The sequence below is a fragment of the Bubalus bubalis genome, chromosome 9, assembly GCF_019923935.1.
Source record: "Bubalus bubalis isolate 160015118507 breed Murrah chromosome 9, NDDB_SH_1, whole genome shotgun sequence".
Taxonomy (NCBI): Eukaryota; Metazoa; Chordata; class Mammalia; order Artiodactyla; family Bovidae; genus Bubalus; species Bubalus bubalis.
Window position 1 is genome coordinate 102,938,752 of NC_059165.1, and position 21,661 is coordinate 102,960,412.

General features: G+C 46.6%; 1 protein-coding gene across 1 annotated transcript; it reads left to right on the forward strand.

Annotated features, from left to right (window-relative positions):
* Window positions 1–3,593: 3,593 nt before the first annotated feature.
* Window positions 3,594–21,445, forward strand: LOC102411446 (prostaglandin E2 omega-hydroxylase CYP4F21). The gene is made up of 13 exons (XM_025293739.3): window positions 3,594–3,694; window positions 3,949–4,147; window positions 6,382–6,526; window positions 9,304–9,357; window positions 9,448–9,575; window positions 13,371–13,492; window positions 14,274–14,544; window positions 15,425–15,491; window positions 15,870–15,999; window positions 19,872–20,005; window positions 20,102–20,166; window positions 20,354–20,436; window positions 20,843–21,445. Exons 1-13 carry the CDS (start codon window positions 3,603–3,605, stop codon window positions 21,015–21,017), a joined length of 1,665 nt encoding a protein of 554 aa, XP_025149524.3. The 5' UTR covers window positions 3,594–3,602; the 3' UTR covers window positions 21,018–21,445.
* Window positions 21,446–21,661: the final 216 nt, after the last annotated feature.

A 21,661-nucleotide genomic window follows, 5' to 3' on the forward strand; every position in this document is an offset into this window, starting at 1 on the left:
ATTATTCCAATGACTATTTAGGATTGATTTCCTTTAGGATTGACTGGTTTGATCTAGCTGTCCAAGGGAATCTCAAGAGTCTTCTCCAGCACCATAGTTTAAAAGCATCAATTTTTTGGTGCTCAGCCTTCTTTATGGTCCAACGCTTACATCCATAAATGACTACTGGAAAAACCATAGCTTTGACTATACAAACCTTTATCAGTAAAGTGGTATCTCTACTTTTTAATATGCTATCTAGGCTTGTAGATAATTTTAATTTTAGTTTCATGGCTGCAGTCACCATCCGCAGTGATTTTGGGGGCCAAGAAAATAAAATCTGTCATTGAGTCTACCTTTTCCCCATCTATTTGCCATGAAGTAATGGGACCAGATGCTAAAGGTCAATCACATGATATCAACTTTTAGCACAGATGTCAAAGGACAACACCCACTTGCCCTTTTATGCAGCCTGGATGTTCCACCCAATGTCTGTTCTTGGAGGCTGTTGCTCCTCATTCAGGTCTCTGCGCACCCACATCCTTGGACTAAGGTAGGATGTTCTCTGGACACATCACTCACCACTCTCTGACACATCCTTGGTGATTCATTCAATCATTGCCTCACAAGATGTGAGCCCCTTGACAGCAGGGAAAATGTCTGCAGTGCTCACTGCTGCATCCCCGTGCATGAAATAGTAACAATCATGGTTGTAGGAACAGCTCCAAAGTATAGATTTTTCTTTATATTATAACTGAAAATTAGAATTAGCAGGATGAAGGAAGGCACTGCGCTCCCTGTATCCTTTTCCGAATCCAGGCTCAGGAGTCTTATGGCAACACTTCCTAAAACTCGAAGCAGTGTACACAGTTCCCCTGGGTATCTATTTAGATGCAGTTTGGAGTCCGTTTCCACACGGGGGTTTCTGTATTTACTTGCAAACTCTCAGGTGATACGGTGGGATGGTAGTTTGAGGACCACACTTTCGGCAGCCTAGCCTTGGAACTGCCTGATGCAAACCTTTCTCTCCTTCCCAGTTTTACAATGAGTGTTATTATGTGTCAGGCTTTGCTATCACCTGTACAATCCTATTTACCTAATTTGCTGGGGAGCTGTGGCAAGTTGCTTCACCTCTCTGAATCTCCAGCTCCTCTTCTGTAAAACTGGGCCAAGGCTGTTGGAAGATTACGTCAATAACAACAACAACAAACAGTGACTTGCATTTACTGGCCCCTTCCTCTGTCTTATGTGTTCTATAAGCATTGTCTCTTTTAGTGATCCCTCCCATTTTCTATGAGAGGTGATGCTAATGAAATGCCCATTTACACACAGGGAAGAAGGAGAGCTTCATGGTTCAGGCTACCCAGCGTGAGGCCTGGGTCACAGCCTGTTTCCATCACATATGTGACTTTGGGTGAGTCACTCACATAGTTTTCAGTCTCAGTTTCCTCAACTCTAAAATGAAAAGCAAACAAAAAAGCTCATACACGAGGAGGTGTCAAACAGCTTCAGTGGCCCCTGTTGGCAAATGCTGGGTGGTGGTTGCCATTCCTGCTCTAGGCTTCCTGCTTATTCCTGGCCCATAGTTGGTCTGCAGTGAGTTGAACCCCTTCAGGCACTGGGGCTCCTTCTATGTGGATGATGTCATTTCATGGTTTATCATATTCTGGCCTTGCCACTTTAACCCTGATGTGAATGAACCTGCCAGGAGGCAAAATCTACCCCTGTGGAGGAGAAGGTCATTCTTGGGGGAAGATGCACCCCACACCCCTGAGAACATTAGGATCCTCCACCTGAATCCCCCAGCCAGTGTTGAGGGGAAGGATGTTTGGAATCTCTCTAGCATTCCACCAGTTTCAGGACAGTCCTTCTCCCCATTCTCCTGCTCAGTTTCTTTGCCAGGAGCTCCATCCTTCAAGTTCTCTGTCACCTGAGACCACACCACAGGCCAATTCTGGACAGGATCAAGGAAGGGCCAGGAGGGGACACCAGATCCACTGGGTAGTTCATCCTGGATGTGGGAAGATGATCCACGTGATGATATGAGGACCTCAAGATATCTCCCCACTCCCCAATATGGGTGACCATATTGGCAGAGAATCCACCATTATAAATGCCCCCAGATTAGTAGAGTGTCATCCCTTATGAATGGGAGTGGAATAAATATAGCAGAGGAGAAAGGCTTAGGCTTGGCGGTATGACAGACCTGGCTTCTTTCCAGCTCTGCAACTTAGGTTAGCGCTTTACCTCTATGAACTTCAGTTTACTCTTTTGTTAAATAGGTATCTTCCCTTCTGCCATCACTTGGGCCCTTCTGCCTGACCCCAGGGTGCTGGCCCAGAGCCCTGAGGGAAAGGTGATGTATTATCTTGCTGGAAGAACATCCTGCACACAGTGGGATTACTATATGTAGAGCACTGGACATACAGTAGGCATACTATACATGGAGCACTCAGCACACAACAGCTGTGTTTTACATAGATTATCAAAGACACAGTAGGTTTTCTTTACATACCACACCTAACACATAGTAGGTGTGCCTTGTGTAGGGACTCAGCACTTAGTAGGCACGCCTCGTGGAGAATCTTCAGTACACCATGGCCATGTAGAACACCTGGCATACAGTAGACAGGATTTATGCAGAGTGCTTGGCACACAGTAGGTGCACTTTCAGTAGCCCATCCAGAACATAACAGGCACGCTTTATGTAGAGCTCCTGACACACTGTAGGCATGCTTTTTGAGGGACCCAGCACACAGTAGGCACTCCTCATATACGGTTGTCGCACAGAGTTGTTCCTTTATGCAAATCTTATTTCAGAGTCTCATCCAACATTCCATTTCCCAGATAGGAAGGTTGAGACCAGAGAGGGTCTTCAAAGCCCACAGTATGAATGAGGGTGGATCAGAACTCCACTCCCAGCTCTGCCTCTTCTGTGTGCATACTATTCTCTCTAGGTCCCTTGCAGCCTTACCCTTCATGTCTCAAGATGCCCTCTTCCGACTGAGTCCTTTATTCCTTTGTAATTCTCAGCCAGGGGTGTTTCTCTGCTCCTGCTCCCAGCAGTCATGTCTCAACCTGGGCCCTGGGCTGCTGAGAAGCAGGACTTGAATTCTTGCCAGGCTGTGTCACCAGGAGGTCAGAGAGTTCAGGTCTCCAAGCTCCCTGTTTCTGTGCCCAGAAATGTTACATGACACCCTCCTGGCCCAGGCATGGAGAGGAGCCCTGGAAATGACTTCAGACAAGGCTGAGCTAGGGCCTGCTTGCATGATACCTGAATGTTCATGCTTTTATCTGCTACACTGTGCTTAGAGCAGCAGGTATGGCTGCACACCTGGGAGCCCAGAGTCATCTTTACCTCCCCCACGATTTTCCCATTTGGGATGTGATGAGTCCTGAGCATCCAGTGTACAAACTGTGACCCTGAACTTGTTCACAGGCCTCACCCTTTATTTGGACAGCCTCCAGATAGGGAGGAGGTAAGCAGGTGGTGAGGACTGGCTGGCTTAGTGTGGATCCTGGCAATTTTTTCTTGGGTCAGGGTCAGACCAAGTCGTCTCAGGAGGAGGAGGGGAGTTGTGCAGGACAAGCAGCTCTTGGCAGAAGGTGACAGGCTGGGGGTCATGGGACTGGGGAGCCTGGCCTGGGGTGGGAAAGGCCACTGTTCTAGGCAGGGTGGCTCCAGGGAACAAGTTGGTCTGGGAGATGAGTGGATGTCAGTAGATAACTAACACACAAACATTCTGGGTGTCTGTCTTTCTGTCTCTGTCTCTGATTCTCCCTCTTACCCTGACTTTCCTTTTTTGAGCTCATGTCTGCCTATTTCTGAGCCTGTCTTGCCCCGTCCCCAGCACTCACCCTGCCCTTCGCTCCCTTGCTCCTCCACTCTATTTATCTCTGCTTCACAGCTCACTATCACTGCCTCTTCTTTCACCCTCAGGAGCTCAGCCTTCACCGTTTTCCCCACAGGATGCTGGAGCTGATCCTGTCTCAGCTGGGACTTGGGCCGCTGGCAGCCTCCCTGTGGCTGCTGCTGCTGCTGGCTGGGGCCTCCTGGATCCTGGCCCGCATCCTGGCCTGCACCTATACCTTCTACAACAACTCTCGCTGCCTCCGATGTTTCCTGCAGCCCCCAAAACCAAACTGGTTCTTGGGTCACATGAACCTGGTGAGTGTGGGCAGCAGGATGGGTCTGGGGGATCAGGGTGGATGGAATTCCTGAGGGTCAGGTATGGGGCTCAGGTTGGGGGTGGGGTCTAGGATAGCAGAGAAGCAAGGGAAGCCAGGGAGCCCCCTCTTCTTCACTCACTCATTCCTCTGCTCTGCCATCGAGACCTTCCCCACATCCTGTCCTTCCAGCCCTAGTCTGTTTTGAGGTCCATTTCCTGCCTGACTTCCATACATTAGTGCACGGAGAAGGCAGTGGCACCCCACTCCAGTACTTTTGCCTAGAAAATCCCATGGACAGAGGAGCCTGGTAGGCTGCAGTCCATGGGGTCGCGAAGAGTCAGACACGACTGAGCGACTTCACTTTCCCTTTTCACTTTCATGCGTTGGAGAAGGAAATGGCAACCCACTCCAGTGTTCTTGCCTGGAGAATCCCAGGGACGGGGAAGCCTGGTGGGCTGCCGTCTATGGGGTCGCACAGAGTCGGACATGACTGAAGCGACTTAGCAGCAGCAGCAGCAGCACATTAGTTCAGGCTGCACAGAGCCTGGTCTCCTGGCCTCTCCAGTCTCCATGGTGACCTTGAGGTCTCCTCAAGGGTGCTGTCCAGGGTCTGCTCTCCTTGTGGTCCATTTCCTGTGTCTTTTCATTCTGGGTTACAGCTGTCCCACAGGAACTGGCTATCAACTCCCCACCCCCACCTATAGGACCACAGCTCCCCATACCCTCTCTCTCCTAGGATCCCTTCCTCTAATCTTACCTTCTCTCCTCCCAAGATATCCCAATGGGCTCATTGCCCAACCTGGATAAAGTTCACTTATTCTTTAAGAAGCCCTCTGTGCTTGCCAACTTTGTGCCCCAGACTTTGATCTTTGAATTGGTTCTGCTTATGATTGATAAACAGTCAATTGTCCAATTATATATTAACCACCTTCCAGTGGGGTCACACAGAGTCAGACACAACTGAAGTGACTTAGCAGCAGCAGTTTGATGCCAGTTCTAGGGAGCAGTCACTACAGTGTGTACTCCAGGGCTGGCATACTGTAAGCATGCAAAATAAATGTTTGGTTATCTAGGTGATGAACTTGCCATTACCCCCTTCTGTCAAGGTCAAAGGAATGAGTATTCAGCCCTTCCCATCTAACAGCCCGGCTGAGAGATGAGAACATTTTTTCTTTCCTGTCTGGGATGAGAACTACAACTTGAGGGAGGACTTGACTACAATTTTCCTGTTTATTATGGCAAAGTTCAGACGCCCAGAACAGGGGGCACTCCAAAGCTTGCTGTGTAGATTTCCTGAGAGTCTGGGTCTAGAAATGGTCTCTGCAAGCCCTGGAGGTAACAGGAATGTTATAAAATTACTGCAGTTCTGCTCTTCCCTCCAAGGGCTTGGCTGTGTGGTCTGGTCTGGACTTTTCCTTCCTGTGGCCCCTCTTGCTGTGTGACCTTGGCTGAGTCACTCTCTCTCTCCGGACCAGTTCTCACCAAGTGCACTGAACCCTCACCTGAGGTCCTTGGGGAGAGGGGAACAAAGCCCAAAAGTAAAAGTGACGTATGTTCACCTGTCTAGAGCACCTGGAGCGCCTTTGTCAAGCTTGAATGGAGCATCCTGATGGACCTGACGCTTCTCTAGGAGCATCATCTTCTTCCCGTTGGGCTGCATATGGTGTCAGTTTCTTCATCTATAAGTGGCATGATTGAAAGTTGTATCCCGAGGTTGCAGAGGAATAGACAGACAGGATGCACTCTTCACAGAGCCTAGCCAACAGAGAAAGTTTGTAGGTCTGAGTTGCTTTCTTGATTAATGTCTGTCCCTTGGGATCTGCCAGGGCCAGAAGGTCCCAGGTCTGCAGACCCTTTACCATGTAAGGAACTGGAGGCCATGTGAACCATCCAGATTATGAAAGGATGTGGGACCCAAACCTAGGGAGAAGTCCTGAGGCCACCATGCATCCACAAACCTCCCCCATAGGGATCTCCTCCTGTAGGCACTCCTGGAACTGGAACCACTCCCAGGACATGAAAAATCTGACTTCTCAAGTCAAGGTCAACCTCCCTATGGGTAGAGAGCCTGTCTTTTCCCTGTGTCCTGGGGTACATCCTTGGGACTTGGAGATGCTCCATGTCCCTTCTGCCCCCAGAGAAGGAGGAAGCAGAGATTCTCTCCATCTGTACAGAATCTGAAATACTGTCCACTGCTCCATCTGGAAGTGATGGCTCTTCCCTTGCTTGCAGGTGCCCTCCACGGAGCAGGGCCTGATCTACTCCACTCAGATGGCGGCCAACTACCCCCGTGGATATTTGATCTGGTTTGGCCCCATTATCCCAATGGTCATCTTCTGCCACCCTGACATGCTCCGGAGCATCACCAACGCCTCAGGTACCCAGGCAGAGCTTGTGGTGGTGGGTGCCATGACACATTTGAGGGATTCCAGCTCCTCCTTGCCAACATTTGATGTGGCCCCTACAGGACCATGGCCCCTCCTCCCCTCTCTGGCTCAGCCATTTCCTCCTTTCTTTCATATATTCATCAGCCCCCATTTCACTGTCTCCTTCTTCCTCACTCTGTTATCTATACCCGACTCTGGTGCCCTGCTGAAAGATGTCCCAATCTCAGGACTCAGATCTGGAACAGGATATCCCTGACCTGGTATGGTTGGTCAGGAATTGGCTGGAGGGAGATGGGCTGTGGCAACCCAAGAAGAAGTAAGTTCCTCTGTCAGGGCATGTTGGAAGGCTTTCTGGAAGAGGAGGTGCTGGAACTGGATCTGGAACAATGATATATTTGAAAGCAGAGGGTAGAGTGATGCAGTGGGCATCCATAGCACCCCAGGCCCCCTGGCAGGTCTGCCCTCACTCATCCCCAGATCCCCAGCAATGAAAGTTTATGTCTGGTGCATGATCTGGGCTGCTATTTTTGTGACATCCACCTCTCCAGTGGGTCGGTTTCTTGACCATATCCTGTGGCTCAGCCACTTCTAATTCAGGGCCTTCCTTCTCCAGTGCCCAGGAATCTCCCTGAGGAGACTCTATCTCATCCCACCCTGGCTCCCTAACTTTGTCCCCTGCCCCGCCCATCCACAGACAGACCAGGCAAGCAGGGGAATGGGCAGCTTCTGACAGAGACCTGGTTTCTGACACCAGAACGCTGAGTGACTCTGGGAAGGGCCCTAGCTCTCTCTGGCTGCTGAAGTTTCTTTCAGCTGTTAGTGGTGGAAACTCAACCCTGTATGATCTATACAAAGAAAGAGTATCAGTTGACTGTAAACTCCAAGGAAGATGTCTTCAGGATAGCTGGATCTGGGTCTTAAAATGTCATCATAAATCTGTTTTCATCATTTAGTTCTGTGTTCATCTGTGATGGCTTCCCTCTTATCCTGGTAAGATTGAATCCTCCAAGCTCAACCCCCATAGAAAAGTGAACTCATTAAAAACAGTTTTAGAAAAAGTTGAAGGTTCCCTTTAATTTGCCTGGCTGGGGTCATAGGACCAATTCCCATGTTCCTGAGAGTCTGATTGCATGTCTTTGCAGGCACAGGGTTACCTGAGCTATTGTTTTAGGGCTCAGAGCAGTTCAGTGGTTAAGAACTCAGACCCTGGATTCAGGCAAACCTGGCCTCATGTGTCAGGCATAGTATCTGTGTGACTGTGGGCAAGTCATTTCAATATTCAGAGCCTCTGTTTCCTTATCTGGAATATGGCGGTGGGAGAGAAGTGAGTTGAACATGGTGTTTGGGATCCACACAGGGAAAGACCCTTTCTATCCCTGCACCTGAAGGGACATCCAACTGTCCTTTATGGAGGGTGTGGGGAAGGAGCCTGAGAAAGCGTGAGGACAGAGGAGCAGCTGCTGAAATTGATTCATGGCTTCAGGTGTGGCTCTCTGCCCTGCAGGTCCTTCCCTCTGGCAGCCTAGAAGAGCTTGAATTAGGTCCTAATTGTTCCTCTCCAGATTCAGAACTGGGAAGAAGTTCTTCTGTACACACAGGGCCTGGCCGGCACCTATGGGGATGCGTGCTGCTGGTGGGTGGGGCCCTGGCACGTGATCATCTACATCTTCCACCCCACCTGCATCAAACCTGTGCTCTTTGCTCCAGGTAGATCCTTGGCCACAGCTTGTCCCCTGTCATGGTCTGTGTTGCCTCTAATTGGGCAGCTGATCATGATGCAGACAGTGGGGGTGTGTGGCCAGGGTACCACTGTTTTTCACGGCAGACTCCCACCTGCCTGACCTCCGGTCATGTCTGTGCAGTGTCTGCTGCATGGCTACATCTGGTCACATTTATGTATCCACATGGATTCTGGTTACAATTGGTGTATGTTATACCTGGTGCCACCTAGTATATTTTATACCTGAGCTCAAAGATGTTCTCAGTCATGTCTGGGGCTCACCTGTGGCCAAGGACATTTGAGGCATCTAGGAGTCTCTCTGGTTCTTATCTGAAATGTCATTAGAGATTGTCTGGTTCTCCTGTTAATCACTCCTGGGCTACATGTGGGGTTTGCCTCAGGTCTGGGGCTCAGGGTCACTTTGAGAAATGCCTGAGACCTTGTGTGAATCCTGCCTGTTTTGGGTCTTAAGGTATGCCTGGATCACACTTGGTTCATGTCTGTGAGATCATTGTATTCAAGTCCTGCCTGGAGCCTGCCTGGGGCACCCTGGGAGCAGGTCAGATGGTCTTCAGGTCCATGGCAGAGTTGTTGCATCATTTCAGGTTGTGTCATACATGGTGGGGCCATGTCAGGCCATGGTAACACATGGGGCCATGTCAGATGTCTCAGGAGAGGTCCCCATGCTGGGGCAGGTGTGGTGTTCTTGGTCCCTGTAAAGGTGTTTTGTAGAGGGCTGGGTTTTGCTTCCGTGTCAGAATGTGTTGGACTCTGTAGGCTATGTCAAGGAATGTTGGGGCATGTTGTGTCATTCTGGGGTGTGTCTAAGCACACTGAGTTGTGTCTATGGGCTCTACCTTTGCTCTTCTCTGTGCTGCGGCCTGGTCTGGTCACTTCTCCCTTCCCAGCTTCCTGTGCTCTTGGTCCCATTCTGTTATGTTGGTCTTGGAGAGGGAATGCAGATTCCTGGCTAGAAGCCTCCATCCCCCAGCAAAAGTCCCTCTCCTCGCCATCTACCTGGCCCCTGATTGTCTTTATTCATTTCAGCTGCCATTGCACCCAAAGACATGCAGTTCTATGGCAGTCTAAAACCCTGGCTTGGTGAGTAACTGTGAGTGAAGGGGATTGGGGATGACTTTGGGGACCCAGGGGAAGGTTCCTTTGCTCACTCCCCGTGGCTGTCTCTGCTAGGGGATGGGCTCCTGCTGAGTGCTGGTGACAAGTGGAGCAGCCACCGTCGCCTGCTGACACCCGCCTTCCACTTCAACATCCTGAAGCCCTATATGAAGATTTTCACCAAGAGTGCAGAGATCATGCACGTGAGTCTCTTGAACCCAGGGTCCCAGCTGGAGTCTTGAGGATAACAGGGACTCAGGAACATCTTGTCTGGAATTCTGGATCTTCCAGTTGACCTTGAGGCCATTGTTCTTCCTTCTGAACCTTAGTTTCCTTGGCTGATAAATAAGTATAATGTGAGCCTTGCTTTGCAAAGTGGTCAAAATAATGTAATGGAGCCATGTTCCTGGCACATAGTAGGTGCTCAGAATCTGTTAGTTTCTCTTTTTCTTCACAGAAGCCTTGGAATCTTGAGACATATTTTAGGAAAATAATGAATGTTGTATAGTAGTTATTCTGGAGTAACAAATCACTTACAAACAATAACACAAAAGTGAAAGTCACTCAGTTGTGTCTGACTCTTTGTGACTCCATACAGTCCATGGAGTCCTCCAGGCTCAAATACTGGAGTAGGTAGCCTTTCCCTTCTCCAGGGGATTTTCCCAACCCAGGGATTGAACCCAGGTCTCCCACATTGCAGGAAGATTCTTTACCAGCTGAGCCACCAGGAAAGCCCAAGAATACTGGAGTGGGTAGCCTATCCCTTCTCAGATGATCTCGGATCATTTCACCCAGGTCAAATGGACTTCCTTTTATGTGATTCTCTCCCTAGAAGACATTTCAGGTTTGTTCACTGGCAGAAGCAATATTCCAACAGACTGAGAAGAAACTGCAATGCCCTTGTATTTTTATTTTAGTTTTTAATTGGAGTTTAATTGCTTTACAATTTTGAGTCAGTTTCTGCCATACCACAATGCTAATCAGTCATATATAGCAGCTTCCCTGTAGCTATCTATTTTACACATAATAGTAATATATACGTCAACGCTACTTTCTCAATTTGCTCCACCCCCTCTTCTCCCTGTGGTGTTCAAGAGTCTGTTCTCTATATCTGAATCTCCATTCCTGCCCTGCAATTAGGTTTATCAGTGCCATTTTTCCAGATTCTATGAAAAGTGAAAGTGTTAGTCTCTCAGTTGTGTCCAATTCTTTATGACCCCATGGACTGTAGTCCACAGGCTCCTCTGTCCATGGAACTCTCCAGGCAAGAATACTGGAGTGGGTTGCCATTCCCTTCTCCAGGGCTCTCCCTGACCCAGGGATTGAACCTGAGTCTCCTTGCATTGCAAGTGGATTCTTTAATGTTTGAGCCACCAGGGAAGCAAATTCCATATATATATATATATATATATATATATATATATTTGTTTTTCTCTTGGCCAATATAAAACTTACTTCACTCAGTGTAACAAGCTCTAGATTCATCCACCTCAGTACGACTGATTCACATTTGTTCCTTTTGATGACTAAGTACATTGTACCTATGTACCTATGTACCACAACTTCTTTATCCATTCATCTGTCAATGGGCATCTAGGTTGTTTCCATATCCTGGCTATTGTAAATAGTGCAGCAATGAACATTAGGGTATATGTGACTTTTTGAACTATGATTTTCTCAAGATATTTGCTTAGTATTCCTGGTTTTAAAGAAATCCCCATACTGCTCTCCACAGTGGCTTGTATCAATTTATAGTCACACCGATAGTGCAAGAAGGTTTCCTTTTCTCCACATACTCTCCAGCATTTATTGCTTGAGAGTTTTTGATGATGGAAGTTCTAACTGGGGTGAGGTAATACCTCACTTTAGTTTTGATTTGCATTTCTCTAACAATGAGCAAGACTGAGCACCTTTTTTGTGTGTTAATTGGCCACGTGTATGTCTTTGGAGAAATTCCTTTTGAGGGCCTCTGCCCATTTTTTGATTGTCTTGTTTGTTTTTCTGATTTTGAGCTGCATTGGCTGCTTGTATATTTTGGAGATTAATCCTTTGTCAGTTTATTTATTTGCAATTATTTTCTGCTATTCTGAGGGTTGTGTTTTCACATTATTCCAGATGGACCTAATTGATATCTACAGGACAACCCTTCCAAGAGCAACAGAATACATTTTTTTTTGTCCTCAAGTGCACATGTGACCCAGGATAGATCACATCTTGGGTCACAAATCAAGCCTTGGTAAATTTAAGAAAATTGAAATTGTATCAAGCATTTTTTTCTGACCCCTATGCTATGTGGTTAGATATCAATTATAGGAAAAAACTGCAAAAAACACAAACACAATTTAAAAATACCTAAAAACCAATGACACTGAAAACATGACAACTTGAAATCTATGGGATGCAGCAAAAATAGTTCTAAGAACTGCTTTTCAAGCCTACCTCAAAAAAACAAGAAAAATATCAAATAAACAACCTAATTTACACCTAAGGCAAATAGAAAGGAAGAACGACAAACCCCCAAAGTTAGTGGAAGGAAAGAAATCAGAGAGATTGGAGCTGAAATAAAAAAGAAATGAGGAAAAAAGTACCAAAGAGCAACAAAACTAAAGGTGTTTCTTTGAGAAGATAAATAAAATTGATAAACCATTAGCCAGACTTCTCAGGAAAGAAGAGGGAAGACTCAAATTGATAAAATTAGAATTGAAAAAGAAGTTACAACAGACAATGCAGAAATGCAATGCCTTTTCGGGTCTTGGTTTGGGGTACCCTGAAAGTGAAAGTCACTCAGTTGTGCCTGACTCTTTGTGACCCCATGGACTATACAGTCCATGGAATTCTCTAGGGTAGAATACTGGAGTGGGTAGCCTTTTCCTTCTCCATGGGATCTTCCCAACCCAGGTCTCCCACACTGCAGGCAGATTCTTTACCAGCTGAGCCACAGGGAAGCCCAAGAATACAGGAGTTGGTAGCCTATCCCTTCTCCAGTGGATCTTCCCGACTCAGGAATCGAACTGGGGTCTCCTGCATTACAGGTGGATTCTTTACCAAGTGAACTATCAGGGAAGCCTATGGGGCACACTAATCATCATTTTTCTTAGGTTATTGGCCAAAGCAGGTCCAAGGTTAAATCAGAATCAAAGGATGGTGAAATAAGCTCCATGCCCTATTATAATTTACTTAAAAATCACATTGCAAAGGGTTTGAAGAATTAAAGAAAGGATTTTGTGAGGTGCTTGGGATTTTTCTATACTTGCAAATGGACAAGTGAGCTTGTTACTGTTTCATGGATTCTGCCATTAGACATGAGAGTCCTGAGTCACAGACAAAGGCTAATTTATTACTCTTGGCTCAGTAAATGGCATGTGCTTCCTGTTGGTTTGTATTCTTCTTCCAAGTAATCAAATTCCATGAGGATGACACAGGTGGGCTTCAACTGGCACCTGCTCGTGTAGTATGTTGTATTACAGTGGGGAGAACTACTAGGTTTAGGGACTCTATGACTTTTAGAACTAGAAGCAAGCCTGATATTTTCCCAGGAGGACACATTACCTCACTCCTCAAGGTTGTTTACTACAAACACAACTCTGAGAAATGGCCCAGGTAAAGAACATCAGGGTCTTCCAATTTTTTTAGTATACCAAGCAAGAATATGCAGGGATACTCAAGGCCCATGGAGGACCTTGGCCTTTCTCAACATAAGGGACAGTTTCCTAATCAGCTTTTAACAATGAAGATGATGAAAGCAAGATTTATTGAGCATTGGATTAATGTCACAAATTGATAAAGAATATACAGAGAGCAGGAGGCTGAGTCAGGATTTAAATCCAGGTCTCTTGACTTCCAGCAATGAGAACTTCACGTTCTACAAATAACAGCTTGCACTTCCACTCAAGCTTGATGCTCCCTGGGGATGGTCCTGGAACCAAGAGGCAAGGTCTTACGGTAGTCCACCCAGATGGTTGTGAAGGGGCCCCAGCTTTGTCTCCTTCTCTGACCAGGCCAAGTGGGAGCGCCTGATCACAGAGGGCCACACCCATCTGGACATGTTTGAACACATCAGCCTCCTGACCCTGGACAGTCTGCAGAAATGTGTCTTCAGTTTTGACAGCAATTGCCAAGAGTGAGTTTCATCGCTGGGCCTGGAAACATGAGTCATAGACTCAAGGAAGTAGATGGGGGAGGGAGGACTGAGCAGGGCAATTGGAAGGGCCTTCCTGGAGGACGTGGCTCAGAGATGGACAACCCAGGACAGGAAATGGAAAGAGAAGGAGCTATCCTTCCAGGTAGGTAGAACCCTTTGATAAAGGCAAGGAGGGTAGGATAAGAAAAGTATGTGCAACTGTGAGGAGACACCATGAAAAAAAGGTTGGAGGAATGAGAAGGTGATATCTTAAGAGAATTCTGAAGTCAGGCTAAGAAGATATGAACTTTATCTGAGGTTTCCTGGAAGCTATGGAAGGTGTTTGAGCACATGAAGGTCTTGGTTAAAGTTGAGCTTGGACATCCGACTCAAGAGAATCCAATAGTCATGTAGACGCTGGATGCTGTTGACACTGGATGTAAGGAGACTAAGGAAGGGGCTGGGCCATTGACCAGCTGGGAAAGGATAAGGGCTGAGACAAGTGGACAGTATGGAGAAAGAGAAGGGGCAGATACTGGGTGAGAGAGAAAGGAGAGAAGCATGGTATCTAAGCTGTGCTCTGGGTGCCTGGGGCATGGAGGCAGCTCACTTAGATAGGATGTGGGTTGAGAAGAGTCTCAAGAGTCACATCTTCTGGCTCATCCCCACGCTGTATCTGTGGGTTATTTGTTCTTGGAGCCTCAATTCCTGAAGGGAGGTAGACCCTGGCTTCTGGGCTTCAGGTTTTAAGTTGTTGCCTCCTTTATGCTCTCTTCCTCAGGAAGCCCAGCGAATATATCGCTGCCATCTTGGAGCTTAGTGCGCTTGTATCAAAAAGAAACCAACAGCTCTTCCTGTATATGGACTTCCTGTACTATCTCACCTCAGATGGGCAGCGCTTCCGCAAGGCCTGCCGCCTAGTGCACGACTTCACAGATGCCGTCATTCAGGAGCGGCGCCGCACTCTCCCCAAGGAGAATATTGATGACTTCCTCAAGGCCAAGGCGAAGACTAAGACTTTGGACTTCATTGATGTGCTTCTGCTGACCAAGGTGGGTTCCTCTAGGATGTGAGTTCAAGAGGTAGAAAGGACTTTGATCTGATCAAATAATTTGAATGGGATGCAGAGGGTCCTGGGGAGCCGTGGAAGGTGCTTGTAGAAGGGAGGGATGGGTCAGGGATGTTTTAGAGATGATCATTTGCAGTATAGCCTGTAGGAGACTGCTAAGTCTGAAACTGTGAAGGGCCTGTGATTTGATTCTAATGCAAACTGATAAGTCAGTCTACCACTGAGGTAGGCTCTACATGTATGTACAGAATCTATATATGTATACACAGAATCCTGGAGCAGAGCAGCACATTTATTTCTCATGGCCATAATAGTAGCCTGAGTAGAATTGTAGCTCTGGCTCCCCATTTCCAAATGCCTATGAGGGCACCATGATACTTTTTTTGTACATCAGCCATGCTTGGATCTCAGTACAAGTACCTCTAGATTTTGACATTTGGAACTTATACAGGGCAATTGATACATCAGCCCCTTTATCCCTATGGAGAGAGGGAGAGAGGGACTGGAAGAAAGATTATTCTGGAGCTTAAACAAATACTCTGGTGAGAAGGCAAATTCTACAGGTTCTATAGTTTATAACCCAGGTTGTAACCCAGATTGCCAGAAACTTTTTGCAGAAATCCCCTGTCATGTATAAACATGAAAATATTTACAGATCACTGATTCCTCTCACCAGGGACAACACAGTAGAGAAAGATGTTAAGGAGGAGGCCTATGGAATATGGCCTCTAGTTACAGGCTGAGCAAAGGATTTCTAGGGCTTCAGGTTGGGATTGGGTTCTTATATGCAGTTTTACAGATTGTTTCACATTAGACTCAGGGGCCTTCAGAACTAATGTGATTCTGGGGATCTTTCTCTGCAGGATGAGGATGGGAAGGGATTGTCAGATGAAGATATCCGGGCTGAAGCTGACACCTTCATGTTTGAGGGTGAGGGTCCCAGTTTGGGGCTAGAGAAAGGGAGGGAACTTGCTGAATTGACCCTGGACTACCCCATCCCTCCCCATGGGCCTTAATGCAAGGGAGCTGTCCATGCTCTAGTACTGAAGTAACCCAGAGACCCAAGCGGTTCTGGATGCCCCTCAGGCCATGATGCCACAGCCAGTGGCCTCTCCTAAATCCTACACAACCTTGCAAAAACACACAGAATACAGGAAAGGGCAGAGTCTCTCTATCCCAGGGACTTGGTGTGTGAATCTTGGGCTACCTCATCCCTACCAATACCCCCATGGTCCTTACTGTGAGGGTGCTGTTCACCTTTGGTGCTGAAGTAGCCCAGAGATCCAAGTCTTTCTGGATGCTACTCAGGCCATGACACCACAGCCAGTGGTCTCTCCTGGATCCTGTACAACCTTGCAAAGCACCCAGAATACCAGGAGCGCTGCCGGCAAGAAGTGCAAGACCTTTTGAGGGACCGTGAGTCTAAAGAGATTGAATGGTGAGTTCAAGACCTCATGGCCTTTTTTTGAATCCCTCTCCTTGGCTCTGCTCCCTAGTTGGGGAAGAGAGAAAATCTTTTTGTTGATTCTTTCACTTAGTGGGAATAGGAACAGAGCCCAGAGGCAAGATCTAGTACTCAGCATGTAGAGCAGGGCAAGCTGGCTCTTGGGACAAAAATTTGGATTCTGAGATAATTTGCAACAATGTGTGAGGACAGATGATGACACTTGGCACATATTCAGTAAGTGAACTTCCCCTCCACTCCCTTAATTTTCTCTCTGAAATCACATGTTTTCAAACATCTTCACTCTGTGTTTCCTCATTTCCTTTCCCCTCTAGTTCCTCATATTATTAGTCCAGGATTCAGAAGGATCATTGAGGGAATAAAGTATTCAACTCTTGTCCAGGGATACCCCCATCTTTCTCCACCCAGTCCCCATTTAGTAAACACTGCCACCCTGCCTCCCTATCCCCAGTTCTATACCATCTCCAATTCCTTCCAGCTTCTTTGTTGTCCTGGAGATTCAGGAAGGTCCCAGACGCCCCCCAGTCTTTGCCTTCCAGGAGCTCCCAGCCTGGTGGAGGCATAGTTTCAAGTCAGGACACTTCCAGTGTACATGGGCAGGCCTGGAGTTTAGGCTAAGAGGGACAAAATCGAGGGTGGAAAAAAGTGCCTCAGATGAGACCCTGAGTATTGGTGAGTAGATATTTGGGTGCATTTGAGATATAATTAGGTCAGGAAGACAGCAGGGAATAAATTAAGAACTAGGAGGAAGGGAGAAGAGAGAGAGAAAGGAAGGATGGAGAGAGGTGGTTGTTGTGAATATATAATTGACCTGTGGGAAGCATAATATTAATACACAGTATCCCAGAGCTTGAAGTGGATATCCATTTTTGGATATCCATGTAATCTCCAGGCTTTTAATGGAGCTTAAAATTTTAGCATAAAGATCATACTCAGATCAGATCAGATCAGATCAGTCACTAAGTCGTGTCCAACTCTTTGCGACCCCATGAATCGCAGCACGCCAGGCCTCCCTGTCCATCACCAACTCCCGGAGTTCACTCAGACTCACATCCATCGAGTCAGTGATGCCATCCAGCCATCTCATCCTCTGTCGTCCCCTTCTCCTCCTGCCCCCAATCCCTCCCAGCATCAGTCTTTTCCAATGAGTCAACTCTTCGCACGAGGTGGCTAAAGTACTGGAGTTGCAGCTTTAGCATCATTCCTTCCAAAGAAATCCCAGGGCTGATCTCCTTCAGAATGGACTGGTTGGATCTCCTCGCAGTCCAAGGGACTCTCAAGAGTCTTCTCCAACACCACAGTTCAAAAGCATCAATTCTTCGGCGCTCAGCCTTCTTCACAGTACAACTCTCACATCCATACATGACCACAGGAAAAACCATAGCCTTGACTAGATGGACCTTTGTTGGCAAAGTAATGTCTCTGCTTTTGAATATGCTATCTAGGTTGGTCATAACTTTCCTTCCAAGGAGTAAGCGTCTTTTAATTTCATGGCTGCAGTCACCATCTGGAGTGATTTTGGAGCCCAGAAAAATAAAGTCTGACACTGTTTCCACTGTTTCCCCATCTATTTCCTATGAAGTGGTGGGACCGGATGCCATGATCTTCGTTTTCTGAATGTTGAGCTTTAAGCCAACTTTTTCACTCTCCACTTTCACTTTCATCAAGTGGCTTTTGAGTTCCTCTTCACTTTCTGCCATAAGGGTGGTGGCATCTGCATATCTGAGGTTATTGATATTTCTACCAGCAATCTTGATTCCAGCTTGTGCTTCTTCCAGTCCAGCGTTTCTCATGATGTACTCTGCATATAAGTTAAATAAACAGGGTGACAATATACAGCCTTGACAAACTCCTTTTCCTATTTGGAACCAGTCTGTTGTTCCATGTCCAGTTCTAACTGTTGCTTCCTGACCTGCATACAGATTTCTCAAGAGGCAGCTCAGGTGGTCTGGTATTCCCATCTCTTTCAGAATTGTCCACAGTTTATTGTGATCCACACAGTCAAAGCCTTTGGCATAGTCAATAAAGCAGAAATAGATGCTTTTCTGGAACTCTCTTGCTTTTTCCATGATCCAGCGGATGTTGGCAATTTGATCTCTGGTTCCTCTGCCTTTTCTAAAACCAGCTTGAACATCAGGAAGTTCATGGTTCACATATTGCTGAAGCCTGGCTTGGAGAATTTTGAGCATTACTTTACTAGCATGTGAGATGAGTGCAATTGTGCGGTAGTTTGAGCATTCTTTGGCATTGCCTTTCTTTGGGACTGGAATGAAAACTGACCTTTTCCAGTCCTGTGGCCACTGTTGAGTTTTCCAAATTTGCTGGCATATTGAGTGCAGCTTACATGTTGTTAAATTAACCCTTAGATACCCTTGTTGCTATGGTAAACAATATAGTCTATCTGGATTGAAAAATATTTATAAGTTTATTTGGATAATACACATTCACATTTCTTGATAAGTTGAATTCAGATGCTTTATATCATGGAGATGGGAATGGCAACCCACTTCAGTATTCTTGCCCGGAGAATCCCATGGACAGAGGAGGCTGGCAAACTACAGTCCATGGAGTCTCAGAGTCAGACACGACTGAGATACCAACACACACACACTTTGTATCATCACCATCATCTTTTCTTTTATTATCTTTTCTAACTGACTGCTATTTCTAATAGAAAAACTAATAATTTAAGGATAAAGCTTTCTTGTCCATAGCAAGCAACAGCAAATGCTAAATATTTAGTCTCTTATCATTAGGGAAAATAAAGGTTGTTTAATAAAAGCTCTGGGTCAACTAGGGATGTATATGGAGAAAAGTTAATTCATCCTGCTTCTTGGGCATTATGAGAAAATAACATCCACACGAATTAAAGATTTAAATGAAAAATAAAGAAGTCTTAAAGTCTGTAGAATAAACCATGAGAAGTTATTTTCTAGCTCCAGAGTGTGGAAGGCTCTGTTTTTGACACAAATTCCAAGAGATGTATAAGACATTGGTATACGTTACTTGAAATGAACAGCAGTGTGTATGGTATTCAGTATGCTACTATATAATTTTTTTTTAATGCAAAAAGGTACCTCTGGAAGGATACATAAAAAATAATCACTAGAAAAACTGAGGAGGGGAAGTGAGTGCTGTTGGAACATAGGGGGTTTGTCTTGAAGTTTTCCAGTTTTGAGCTAGTTAACTGTGTCAGCTATGAAGAATTTAAATCACCATACAGAAAGGGGGGGATTTAAAAAAAAGAATTCAGCCCCCCCTTACTGGATCTTGTCTTCAATGTTTATAAAAGTTTTCCAGTGAATTCACTTATTTTCTAAATATAAAATCACTATCTGCAAAACATGACACATTTGCCCCACATTTCAAATGGCATTACTCTCCTCCCTCGCCTCCCCGCCCCCCGCCCCCACCGACATAAGTGTATTAGCTAGCATCTCTAGTCCTGTAGTTAAGAGTAAACACTGAATCTGTTTCTTACTCATTTGTCTTCTGGTTTTGTGGTCTTGCCATAAAAATGTTTTATATTTACAAAATTGTAAAAGTTTCTATGATTGACTTTTAGGTGAGTTGTTCAGAAAATCTAAAAATATCTGGCTAAGTTTCTTCTAGTACTTTTTTGATCCTGCATTTCTTCCTTCCTTCCTTCTTTCTTTCTTAAAACTTATACTGAGTCATGATGGTCAAAGAAAGAGCTATCTATATTTACGTATATGACAGTCAATTTGGAGATATTTTATCCATCTGGGATTTTGTTTTAGGAAGAAGGATCTTAAGGAATAATCGAAGGGCTGAGGAGTGTCTCTGTTTTTGTTTCCTGGATAATTGTCATGAGGTTTCCATAGGGATGACCTGGCCCAGTTGCCCTTCCTGACCATGTGCATCAAGGAGAGTCTGCGGTTGCACCCCCCGGTCACCAGCATCTCCCGCCGCTGTACCCAGGACATTGTGCTCCCAGATGGCCGGGTCATCCCCAAAGGTGCCCACAATGATTAGGGGAGGAGGTTCCTGGTCAGAAAGAGGGGCCAATAAGGCAGGACGGACCTAGTCCTGACTGGTCCCTCCTGTTCCACAGGTGTTGTCTGCCTCATTGATATTTTCGGGACCCACCACAACCCATCTGTGTGGCCAGACCCTGAGGTGATGCCTCCCCCACTCCCTGCCTCCATCATCTTTGTCCATTCCCTTTTGGAGACCCAAGGAGGGCACAGGGTTCTGGCAAACCCTGTGATACATCATTCTCTCCCCGTGATACACACATCTGCCTCTCCAAGGATGGACGTCCTGGGAGATACCACCCAGTAACCCTGTCTTGTCTTGCCCCCAGGTCTATGACCCCTTCCGCTTCCACCCAGAAAACATCAAAGGGAGGTCACCTCTGGCTTTTATTCCCTTCTCAGCAGGTCCCAGGTGAGGACATTGGGCATTTGAGGTGGGAATACAGTGGTGGGGGTGGCAGCATCTGGGACTGAGATTCCAGACATGACTGTCAGGCAGGGAGGTGAGAAAAATGAAGATGGTCAGAGTTCTGACTTTCCTTCTCTCCCCTGCCCTGGAGGTGATAGATAAACGTTTGGGGAATGGAGGTGGGCCCAAGGAGGGGCCTGCAGTGTGCTGAGAGCCCTTTTCCTCCCGCGTTCAGAACTGGAATCTGGACCAGGCCCAGGGGATATGCAAACCCATGTCGGGGGTCCCAGGCATTGTTCGACTTCTCTGTCTCTGCAGATGGGCATGGGGGTTGTGGGCCAGATTTCCGGCTTGGTGAGGCTGGGATGAAGGTTCAGGGAATAGTCAGAGCCACCACTCCTGCCTGCAGGAACTGCATTGGGCAGACATTCGCCATGACTGAGATGAAAGTGATCTTGGCGCTCACCTTGCTGCGCTTCCGCGTTCTGCCAGACAAGGAGCCGTGCCGAAAGCCAGAGCTGATCCTGCGCACCGAGGGCGGACTCTGGCTGCGGGTGGAGCCGCTGAGTGCAGGCCAGCAATGACCCAGCACCTTCTCTCCTGGGATCCTCTCTGACCCTAGACACCTCACGTGGCAGATTGGAAATCAAACTTCGTGGTCACCTCTGCCCTAGTCTCGTGTAGAAGACAGCAAGGAGCACATGGGATCTGCTAGGTTCCAGGCAGGTGGGGGTTGCTGTAAACCTGGCGGCCTTTAGCGGGGAGGCTCAGAAGGGAACTTGGATCCTAAGTGTAAGACTACTCATTAGGGAAGTCCAACTGCTTGATGCAGAGAGGGTCAGATGACCTTGGATTTGCTCCCTGACATGGTAATATAAAGGTCACCGTCCCAGTCTGCCATTTACTAGTTGTTTGGCTTAAGAAAACTGTTTATCTCTCAGTTCCTTTATTACATAATTGTAGCCACTTTCCTGGGCTGTTGGGGAGATTGAATAAACAAGCATATGCAAAATGACTGACTCAGTGTGTAGTAAGCATTAGTAATCGATGAGTTCATTTCCTCACTTCTTTCTGCATTGCTTTCATAAATTTAAAATGTTTTAAAGTCCTCATAGGTATATTTAAATTTGGAGACATGTGGAAACCTGCTGCTTCAGAAGACTATCATTAAGAGATTCAGCAACTTCAAAATTCCCATATTTACATCTATAGCAGTTTCAAAGGGCCT